The sequence below is a fragment of the Dunckerocampus dactyliophorus genome, chromosome 7 (assembly GCF_027744805.1).
Source record: "Dunckerocampus dactyliophorus isolate RoL2022-P2 chromosome 7, RoL_Ddac_1.1, whole genome shotgun sequence".
Taxonomy (NCBI): domain Eukaryota; kingdom Metazoa; phylum Chordata; class Actinopteri; order Syngnathiformes; family Syngnathidae; genus Dunckerocampus; species Dunckerocampus dactyliophorus.
The window spans coordinates 30,195,353-30,207,299 of NC_072825.1; the positions used below are offsets into that span (position 1 = coordinate 30,195,353).

General features: G+C 37.3%; 1 protein-coding gene across 5 annotated transcripts in view; it reads left to right on the forward strand.

Annotated features, from left to right (window-relative positions):
* The window catches only part of LOC129184666 (CUGBP Elav-like family member 3), a 70,354-nt gene extending 58,988 nt beyond the window's left edge, over window positions 1-11,366 (forward strand). The window contains exons 12-15 of one of the 5 annotated variants that reach the window (XM_054780794.1): window positions 1,572-1,673; window positions 1,792-1,935; window positions 2,127-2,290; window positions 8,896-11,365. In XM_054780794.1, the coding sequence (XP_054636769.1) occupies window positions 1,572-1,673; window positions 1,792-1,935; window positions 2,127-2,254 (374 nt within the window). In that variant the 3' untranslated portion in view covers window positions 2,255-2,290; window positions 8,896-11,365. Of the gene's footprint in view, window positions 1-1,568; window positions 1,674-1,791; window positions 1,936-2,126; window positions 2,291-8,895 lie in introns of all 5 variants that reach the window. The other 4 variants (XM_054780793.1, XM_054780797.1, XM_054780796.1 and 1 more) reach the window with 4 other exon arrangements.
* Window positions 11,367-11,947: the final 581 nt, after the last annotated feature.

Consider the following 11,947-nt stretch of genomic DNA (forward strand, 5'->3'; position numbering starts at 1 on the left):
ATTATTGCCCCAGGCCTAGTGCCAACGAGGCATTTTTTTTGGAACAAGAAACACATTTTAATCTCGCGAGATCTTCTGACACCCGCATGTGCGTGGCAATATATTGAGACCAGCAAAATGATCGCGCTCATTTTCACTGATGGTGTGTGATGAAGTCATTTATTTCTTATCATCCCAGGCCTAGTGCCCATGAGACGTTTTAATCCCATGAGCTCTTGTGACAGCCTGATAATTTAGTCATTTTTAAGCTTGAAAATGCTTCATTTAGGCAAAAAAATTGCTTAAATATGCATATTTTTGGACTAACAATCACTACGCAAAACAGCATGATTTATTCATTAACACATTCAATCCCAGCCATTTTTCAAGGGACAACCCCTTCAGTACTGGCCCGTTTTTACCGATCTTTCAAGGCACACAGAATATTGTGTTGTATGGTTATATAAACATAGAACCTACCAAAAGAAACATTACACTCCTGTCTTTCATCAGGAAAAAAATACTTTTGTTTCTACCTTTTTCCGCTCTTTAGTAATCAGCAGTAGAACGTAGGTAAGTTTCAGGAAAATATCAGTTCCCAACTAAAAAAAAGCGAGAAAACCAGCTTTTTGTGAAAAGATACATTTCAAGCATAACTTTCACTTTGACACAAATATTTTTGCTTTTGTGACAGCTCAAATATCTAAACAACTATACCAACATAAACAACACAAAAAAGGGTTGTTTTCCATCAAAATAATGTATTTACAAATACAACACCATCAACTATTCACAATTTTCACATTTGGAACTGAACTATGTGTGTGCATGTGTGTGCATGTGTTAAAATTTCCCTACAATGCGTTAAACCTTCTACACGCTACACTCCTCCATGCTCTTCCACTTCCTACTTGCTGTCGAGTGTGTTTTTACAGGCGAATGATCCATGCCGAACTCTTCTCTTTCTCTTCTGCCACCTTGTGGCGGTTCTCATGGCTTAAAACTGCTGTAAAAGTGACATCTATTAGTGTGCAGGTGCGTCATCACCTCTGTTTGCCTCTCGCGCAAGACATCTTTGGTATTGAATGAGTTCATATATTTTTTACAAAGCGCAATGGAGCGAAGCGGCAAAATGTGAAGCGCGAAGCGGCGAGGGATGACTTTATGCACCAATTGGGGAAAGAGTTGAAAAAGCCTTTATTGTCGCTGATTCTCCTGATGGATCTGGACAAAGTCCCAAGTAAATGTGCAAGCCATGTGCAGCTCGTTTCTGTCGGTAGCCGCTTATGTTGACGTGCGTCGGCTTGCACTGTTGCAGGCTAACTTCCAGCTTCTTGTTTGAAATATTGGACACATCATGGGTGGGTAATGCATCATAAGTGGAAATGCGCCGTGTCGAGGATTTACAGCAACAGAGCAGAGGAAGGGGATGCGGGGGTCTCGGTCATTGTTTTACAGACGTTTTATAGTTTTCACCTTCAGCGGGACACATTTCTATTGAAAACAAAGTGACCCCATTGGATGTTTCCGTGTTGCCACCTGTTGGTTTCACCCAATCAGATCATGTCGCTGTTTATCTCTCCCAATAGCAGCGTACCCTGCCGCCTACGGATTGGTCGGCCAGCCGTTCCCCCAGCAGCCAACACTGGTTGCCCAGCAACACCAGCAGCCCCAGCAACAGCAGCAAAGAGAAGGTGATGTGACTTTCTCTTCTTGTCTGTGTGTTTGCGACCACACCCCTCTTCTCCCATTAGCCACTATAAAGTTGTTGTTTTCTTCTGTGTGTGTGTGTGTGTGTGTGTGTGTGTGTAGGTCCAGAGGGATGCAACATCTTCATCTACCACCTGCCTCAGGAATTCAGTGATTCAGAGATGCTGCAGATGTTCCTGCCCTTTGGCAATGTCATCTCGGCTAAGGTGTTTGTTGACCGGGCCACCAACCAGAGCAAATGTTTCGGTGAGACACACAGACGGCGGGGAGACAAAGGGAAAGGGAGGGAGAGGACACAGGAGAGGACAAGAGAGGGAGGATGAAATACGGCGTCCATTAATTATTTTGATCTACAGTGCCATGTGCTGTCTCCAAGTTTAGGCAAAACAAAGTGAATTATCAACAACCTACATTTACTTCTTTCTTTTTTTTATCAGGATTTGTCAGTTTTGACAACCCAGCCAGCGCCCAGGCTGCCATCCAGGCCATGAACGGCTTCCAGATCGGCATGAAGAGGCTGAAGGTGCAGCTGAAAAGGCCAAAGGACGCCAACCGCCCGTACTGAGTGACAGCAGACAGGAGGGAGAACACAGGAATAAAGGTGAGGCCATCACAAAAAGCTGATAAGTGATGCAGCACAAAGGAATCGAGGGCACACGGGGAATGGGAGAAATAATGCTAAGAGATTATCCAACATTAAAAGAAAAGTGCACTTTTTATGAGAATTTTGCAATCCTTTTGCAATCATCCACAATCCTTTCTAAAGATATAAAAACAAATAAAAAGCGACAGCTCAGAATGCATGTAAGGGGATGCCCCTATTCCGCCTATAAAGCGCCAACAACGCTACGTTTCCATAATGTGACCTGCATATTAACCAAGCTACAGCCACGTTATTATTGTTATTAACATTGTTACGCCCAAGAACTACTTTCCTGGCGTAGTGACACCTCACCACACCACACCGGCCAGCTACTTGCTCACAATGCCTCAGGCCACTAGCGAGGTAAGGTAAAGCTACATATTGGAGCTGCTGCTGTGTTTTTATTGTTGAGTTGGGAAACATTAACGCTAGGTGTAGTGACCCTTTCTATGTTGCTTTGTAACATCAATGCGCCCAATGCGAAGTTCCGCTAAAACCATAAAACCTTGTTGGAAGTTTTTGTTTGTTTGTGTAGCGGGATTTCTAGGCAGAATGGGTGTGTCCCATTACATGCATTAATTACCTGCCTCTTTTTATATGTTTGTTTATCTTTAGAACGCACAGGAGACAGAAAGATGTGTGTGTTCATGTCTCACATAAGGATTGTGGATGATGGGCAAAATTTGCAAAAAAGTACACTTTTCCTTTAAGTTGCTACTGTATGCATTGTATTACAAATGCAGTGGAACCCGTTTACGTCGACAACCACTCTATGTCCGCCGACTCATCAAGCCCCGGTGCTTATTTTTGCTAAAAAGTGCAACACACCGTCGACCGCTTGTGTCGACATAAAATGTGAGATCCAAATGGGTCGTTTGTATGAAAAAATGGGTCCATTTTGTCGACGTGTGTTGTAGTATCAACAGCATGTAGTGGAACAGCAACATAACTACTGCCATCATTAAAACATGCACACAGTGACTTCCTGTTCAGTGCAAAGTTGGCCAGCTGTGGGAGGCTATTCTGACATCTTGCAAAGAAATCCAAGCAGAAACGCTCCAAAAAGTTCAATGTAAGAATTGTGACGGTTATATCAAAGAAGGGATCTTATGTTAACATCTAACTTGGTCTGTTAAAATGTTAGTGATGGAAATAGATTTTGCTTTCAGTAAATATGACCTCCTTATGCTGCAAATTCAACAAATGACCATTTTCGGTTCTTAACAACCAGTGAAATGCTTTGAAAGTCTGTTGTGCATAATAATGTGGAACAGTGCATTTTAAGTTGTTATTTTTTAAACAAAAAATACTCTTATCGTTGGTAGGTTTGCTCAATAACATTCAAATTGTACTCTAAAGGCTGATGACTTGAAAGTTATGATGACTGTAACTTATATTGACTAGCAAAATCAGAGAAAAATATCATTTGCATAATCATTTGGAACACAGTGTAGTTGGAAAAGAAAAACACCCCAGCAGAAATGAAAAAAGCAGCAGTAATTTTATGAGACTAAAGTCAAAATATTGAGAGAAAAAAAGTCATAATCTAACAAGAAAGTAAATCAACTCATAATATTATGAGGACAAATATTGTAATTTTAGTAGCATAGAGTTGGAATATTCAAGAAAACATTTTTTATAAAATGTTCATAAAAGTATGAGAAACAAACAAACTAAATAAAGTTCTAACTTTTGGAAAATTAAGTTGGGACCGGGGCTGGCTCTACACCGGGGCGGGGGCTGGGGGCAACGCCCGGCCTTGCCCCCTCCAGTCAAATTTTAGAGGTGAAAACTCCGCCAGAAAAAGCACACAACAGCTCCCCTCATCTCTCATCTCCTTGTGTGTATTCACAAACTCATATCCCGCCCCCCCATTAAACATCCAATCACTGTTAGTATGCAAATGAACCAAGATGCAGAACTGTGGTGTCAGGTTTCAAGACAGAGCAGACTTGGAGGAAACAGAAAGTGAACTGTTAGACAACTAATAATTCACAACAACTAAAAACAAAGGTTATTATCACTTCTTTGTAATATATTTGTTCACTCAACTGGGGTAATAGTTAATAAATACGTAGTGGATCTTATTTACACTACAGGCCAAAAGTTTGGACACATCTTCTCATTCAATGCATTTTCTTTATTTTCATGACTATTGTATACATTATGTCTTTAACAAAAAAGTGTGAAATAACTCTAATATGTCTTATCTTTTAGACATATATTTTATGTTTTGATAGCCCTGCAAACCCTTGGTGTTCTCTCAATGAGCTTCATGAGGAAGTCACCTGAAATGTCAGGGTTACTTCTTGCCTAATTAATGGGGTTGGGACCATGGGGTTGTATTGTGTCTGTCCAAACGTTTTGCCTGTACTGTATGTCTTATATGTCTTAGTTTCTTTTATTATGTTTACTATATTGAGTGATAGAAGTGTAAAGGTGCCTATAGGGGTGTTATTCATGTCTAGAGGGCTCTAATAATAATAAAAAATTGTATTTACAAGGTTGCAAACAGGTTTTCTATGCTCCGAACTATGAAAATATTCCATGTACACATGTATGAAAGCTTTCTTGTCACTGTAGTCAAGACATCCAACAAAAATACCAGAGCAGCTGTGTTCCATAATGAAAACAGATGAGTCATGTCAACAAATCAAAAAATCCCTTGTTATTGTCCATTCTCCTTATGTACCCGGCCAAATTCACAAGCACATGTGCTTGCAACGGCTTTTTTCGGTTTCAGGTTTTGTTTATGTTGACAACCGCTAACGTCGACCTGAGTCAGCAGGTCCGAGGGGCGTCGACTTGGACGGGATCCACTGTGCTGCATTGAATTGCTGTTCACTGTGTTTCAAATATTCAGAAATGATGACTTTGTACATGAATGGCAACTTACCTCACCCCTTAATCATTATCCACCAGGAGCCCGTCGCTATGGCAACGGTTGCTAGTGAGCGATAAAGCCCCGACTCCCCTCCCCACCCTTCCTCTAACATGGTTGTAAGTTGATTGGCTGGCCTGTGTTTGGGTTGCTGTGGCCATTGATTGCCTGTGTTGGTTGCCCCTGGCAGTTTTTCTGCGTTGTCACCTCAAGCAAGCAAGCAGCCGCGTGCTGACCCGCATGTCCTGTTGCTGGAGTGACCACAGCAACGCTGTTTGGTGCATTGTGGATGTATTTCCTAAGACCTGTGCACATGCTGATCAATAACCCTCAAGAGCCGTCGGACTGCACTGGGAATAAATGTATTCGGACAAGCACAGCTGCAACTCTCATTGATCCATTTTGCGCTCGTTATTCTCTCGGCACTTTGTTTTTGATCACTTTCTGTAGGCCGCTGCCGTTTTGTGTCGCTGTTGTTTGAACAGATGGTCGGGGCGCAGGAGTGAGCGTGGGCATCTGTGTTTACATACATGTCTGTGCTTCACTGTCACAGATTTTATTCCTCATCCATGGGGTGTCTACAAAGGACTTTTCAACATGTGACCGTAGTGGACCCGTGGGATATACTTGTAGTTGCACTTTTTACTTTCATTATTTCATTATTACAAAAAGCAGGCAGCATTTTTTTTTTAATTTTAGTATTTTCTAATTTAAGAATGTACATGTGATAGTAATAATAATCATTTATGTTTTAATATACAGTAAAATATATATTATTACAGACAATTTATAGTGGAATCATTTTTTATACATATATTTATTTATTTATTTGTAGTCAGTTGAACTTCCTGACCATTAAAACCCACTCAGGAACAATAATAATAATAATATGATTAAAATTAAAATGAAAAAAATCATTATTAAAAGTGCCGGTATGAATATAATAATAAAAAATAGGTGTATATATATATATATATATATAATATAATAATAAAATACGTGCATTTAAATAGTAACATTGATGGAATATCATTTAAAAATGATAAAGCAGAATGTATACTGTGATGATATATATAATATACTGTGTTAAAAATAGAGCGTAATGCATGTTATTTATGAATAGTAAGATAAGTTATGATGTGTTTTAACCCTTAAGGACCATTAATAACAGAACTTTAATTATGTAAAAATGTATGTAAAGTATAATTAACTCATTCAATCCCATTCATTTCCATATCAATAAGGAAGACGATTTATAATAGTATAACATGACTGTATTGTGTGATCAATTTAATTGTTTAAAAATACATTTTAGTTTTTATATCAGGTACAGTAGATGCCCCTACAACGTCAATAATCCGTTTCGAGAACCTTTATGTTATAGGGTTTTTATGTTATACGAAGCGTAAAATACATGTAAATAGCCTAATTCGTTCCACGATCTTCCCAAACTCACCCCTTTGGCACTTCAAAATATTCAAAGTCCACCAAATATGGTGGGAAAATATAAGAAAACGTTAGCATAAACATAGTAGAGTAACATTCCAATATAAAATAAGGTAATAAATAAGATTACTGTAAATGAATAAAACTGAAAAACAAAAACAATCCTACCGTTCACGAGATGTCTTGATCAGGAGCGCAAGTGGAGGCAGGAAGGAGGAGGAGGACTAGCCTGAGTCGAAACGCGACTCAAAGAGTCTAAGAGTCACAGACAAGCGCACACGCACTACACGATAATGCTGTGTGCAAAACTTTATAATTTGTAACTTAACTTAATTGTTTAAGTTAGTTTCAGGGGGACTACGAAGAGGAAGGAGTTTGAAGGGACAAGCCTGTCTCTCACACAAACTCACGTACGTGCTGTATAACTCAGCCAATGAGATGATAGCGTAGGCGGTGCCATGATAATCAGCCAATGAGATGAGAGCGCAGGCGGTACCCCGAAATCCAGCCAATGAGAGCGTGATGCGCCAGAAGGCGTCACCAAGTGTTAGTCTGAACTTGCACCGACTTGAGGCATTAATAAAGTTGATTGGAAAAAAAAAAGACTTGCACTGACTTGACGCTTTATGTTATATGGACTTTCTTCTGTAATACGAAGCAAAAACTTTACATAAATTTTTACATTCAGTGGAATTTATGTAAAAGGAGGTTTATGTTATGCGAGGTACTACTGTATTTATAATGAAATTTTAAAAATACAAATAAATCAATAATGAAAATTTGACTACAATGTTATTCTTATCAGTAAGTTACGTAAATGATCCCACTGAAATCTGAAACATGGTCCCTTCAGGTGGTATACCCCCCTCCAAAAATTGATTACATTTTTTTATTTGTGTAAAATGATGAAAACACACTCTTTTGGTGGAGCAAGCAACTTTTTAAACAATATATTTGTTACACTCCGTCATGTGGCACTTGTTCCTTCAAAGTTTATTGATTTAATGCTGCTTGTTTTTTTACGCTTTTCTCCCTGCTCCAAAACATTTTCCTTACTCCTCTCCCTCACAACTGTGAAAAAGTGTTTGCCTCCTTCCTGATTGCTTTTTTTGCATGTTTGTCACACTTCAATGTTTCAGATGTAGTTTTGAAATGAAACTTTTTATTATTAAGGGAGAAAAAAACATCCAAAGCTACATGTCCCTGTGTGAAAAAGTGATTTCCCCCTAAAGCTAATAAGTGGTTGGGCCCCCTTAGCAGCAACAACTGCAATCAAGCGTTTGTAATAACTTGCAATGAGTCTCTTACAGCACTGGGGAGGAATTTTGCACAATTGTTGTCATTCAGCCACATTGGAGGCTTTTCCTTTTTAAGGTCATGCCACAGCATCTCAATAGGATTCATTGGATTTTTTTTCTGCCTGAATAATAAAAAGTTTCATTTAAAAACTGCATTTTGTGTTCAGGTGTGTTGCCATTGACTAATATTTACATTTGTTTGATGGTCTGAAACATTTAAGTGTGAAAAACATGCAAAAAAATAAGAAATCGGGAAGGGGAAAACACTGTGTGTGTGTATGTATATGTATATGTATATGTATATGTATATGTATATGTATATGTGTATATATATACTGTATATATATATATATATATATATATATATATATATAAAAAAGTTGTCTTAAAAAAAAGTATACTTGCATACTTGGAGAAGAGCTTTCAACTATAGGAATTCTGGGAGAAAACAACAACAACACACAGAGAATGTCATCTGTTTGAAATTGAAAAAATATGATAGGAGGCTGTGTTGCGTCTAAAAAACCCCAACAACAAGTAGTGTGTTGCTATTTCTGTGTGCACGATGCTCCAATCACCCAGAATTTCTATAATACAAAGGCTGGAGAGTGATGCATGTCAGTAGTAGTGTTTGCTTGCTATAATGCAACACACACGCACACGCACACACATTTAGTACATCTTTAACACACGTGCATACGTAAGACATGAATAATACATTTTAATGATCTGCATGGTCCATGTAGGCATTGTGTTTGTATGCGATGAAGCACCGTGATTTATTTGTTGCCTTTAAACCCCTTTTTTCACAGCTGCAAAGATGATACAATCAGGCAAGGTGCTCTCTTATAGTCACACATATGGATGTCTGACATGTCTCCTGTCCTTCTCCGTCCCTCTCCATCATCCCTCACTCCCTCCCCCCCTCCCTCCGACAGGTGACCTTTCCCACATCAGCTGAGGCGGAATTCCCGGATGTGCGCTTTTCAGACTGCCTGCTGCCTTTTGAGCATCCGCCGAGTGCATTCATGTACTCTGTCTCTCTCACACTCACACACGCACGCACATAAGACTGATTTACAAATGTACATAACAAGCGCAAACATCGTACCCGTAGAGCTGAGAGCGCCATCTAGCTGCCAACAGGGTGTTTAGTCCCGTGCCAGCCTACTGCAAGTGGAAGGTAAAACTGCTGATATATCATTCAATAGGCATCTCTATTAGCTGACAAATATAGAGGGATTCATGTTTTCATTTAAAACACACACACACACACACACACGACTAAATGCGTAGGCTAGGAGGAGTGTAAATAATTTAGTTGACCAAGGACAGCATTTAAAAACAAAACAAAAAAATGCAAAAAAGACAACTACTTTAGATAAACACTGAAAAAGGACACAGCATTATTATTATTATTATCATTGCTACTATTATTATCATTATTATGATTATGATTATTATTATTACCACTTGTAACATCATCATCTTCATAAAAGGATTATCACATTCCAAATTGTACAATGGGAAATCACTAACCTATTTTAAATTTCTACTTAGATTTTAGGTGAAACACAGGGAGGGAGGGAGGGAGGGAGGGAAGCGGGGAGGGCTTGCACTTTTATTCGGGAGGTTTTAATATTTGAGCTATTTTTTATTTATTTACTAATTTATCTAATTATTTTGTTTATGGGGAGAAGGGATTCGAGTGGGTTGCGATATTTTCATTTTAGAATTTTTCTAGAGAATTACAAAAAAGTAAAAAACAACTTTGGGGGGCCTGTTTGTGTCAGACCCTCGCAATGGAGCAATTATAATGTATGTATTAATGATGACCACAACGATGATATTTATTTCTAATTTATTGGATTCCACTCTCTTTTTAAGTTAAAATAAAAACTATCATGCTAAATGGAAACTTGCTGTGCTTTTCTAAACCGTGTGTGTGCGTGTGTGTGTGTGTGTGTGTGTGTTCTGAACTCCTGTTTCAATGCCAGTGTTGCACTCAGCAGAATAATGTTGCCTGTGTACCGTAGCTCAAACTATAATATTTTCATGATTATTTTATGCATATTATTTCCTTCTAAATATGATGTGTTAATATCATGTATTAAATCATGACTACAACAGAGTACGAGGCCACATTGGAGAAAAAAAATCTAAGATTTTGAGAATGAAGTCGTAAATTTATGAGAAAAACTTTAAAATTTACAAGAATAAATTTGTAAAAATTTAAGAGAAAAAAAGTCATAATTATATTACCTTTATTCAAGGCCAAAGGTTGCATGAATCCCCCCTTTTAATAGCTGTCTCAGGCAATGCCTGTTACGACAGAGTACTAAAATAATTGGAAATTTTCGAGAATAAAGTCATAAAATTATGAGAAAAAACTCGTAATATTACAAGAATAAAGTCGTAAATTTACGAGAAAAATAGTCATAATAATACCTTTGCCCAAGGCCAAAGGTCACATAAGTCCCGCATTTCCATAGCTGTCTCAGGCAATGCCTGTTACGATGGAGTATTAAAATAATCTTGGATTTTGAGAATAAAGTCATAAATTTACAAGAAAAAACTCGTAATATTACGAGAATAGAGTTGAATAGAGCACATTTACTAGAAAAAAGTAGTAAATTTACAAGAATAAAGTCGTAAATTTATGAAAAATAAATTCGTAAATTTATGAGAAAAAAAGTTGTGATTTTACGAGAAAAAAGTCGTAAATTTATAAGATTGATTAAAGTTGTAAAGTTACGAGAAAAAAAGTCGTACATTTATGAGAAAAAACGTCGTACATTTGCCTTTCTCAAAGCCAAAGGTCACATAAGTCCCCCCTTTTTCATAGCTGTCTCAGGCAATGCCTGTTACTACGGAGTATTAAAATAATCTGCGATTTTGAGAATAAAGTCAGAAATTTACACGAAAAAAGTAGTAAATTTACAAGAATAATGTCATAAATTTACTAGAAAAAAGGCGTAAATTTACGAGAACAAAAAGTCGAAATATTACCTTTGCCCAAGGCCAAAGGTCACATAAATCCCCCATTTTCATAGATGTCTCGGGCAATGCCTGTTACGGCAGAGTGTTAAAATAATCTGAGATTTTGAAAAGGGGGAACTTTTGCCTTGGGCATTTGGAGAGGGCGGGGTAAGGAAGGCAGACGTGAGAAGGGCTAGCTAGCCATGCTAATCTGTTTGTGCGCAACGATAACTATGCTCTATTTTCCCTCTGACACGTATGTCACCTATAACTTTTACGGCTTTTTGTCTTAGGATTTTATTCTTGTATTATTGTGAGTTTTTTTCTTAAAATTATTCTAAATTTAGGACTATTATCTTAAATGTATGACTTTATTACTGTAAATGTATGACTTTTTTCTCGTAAATGTAAAACTGTTTCTCATAAAGTTACGACTTTATTCTTGTACATTTACTACTTTTTCCTTGTAAATTTATGACTTTATTCTCGCTAATTTACAGGTTTATTCTTGTAATATTATTACTTTTTTTCTTGTAAAATTAGGACTGTATTATCCTACATTTATGACTTTATTACTGTAAATGTATGACTTTTTTTCTCGTAAATGTAAAACTGTTTCTCTCATAAAGTTATGACTTTATTTATTCTTGTAATATTACAACTTTTTTGTCTTGTAAATTTCCAACTTTATTCTTGTACATGTATTATTTTTTCTTCCTAAATGTATAACTTTTATCTAGCAAATTTAAGACCTTTTCTCTTGTAAATTTACTGCTGTTTTTTTTTTGTAAATTTATGACTTTTTCTCTCGTAGATCTACGACTTCATTCTTGTAAAATTATGAATTTCTTTTATTTATTATTCTCTCAAATTTATGACTTTATGGTCGTAAATGTATGACTTTTTTCTCGTAAATGTATGACTTTATTCTTGTAGTGTTACGACTTTTTTCTTTAAAATTTACGACTTTATTCTCGAAATGTCAGATTTTTTTTTCAATGAAGCCCCAAT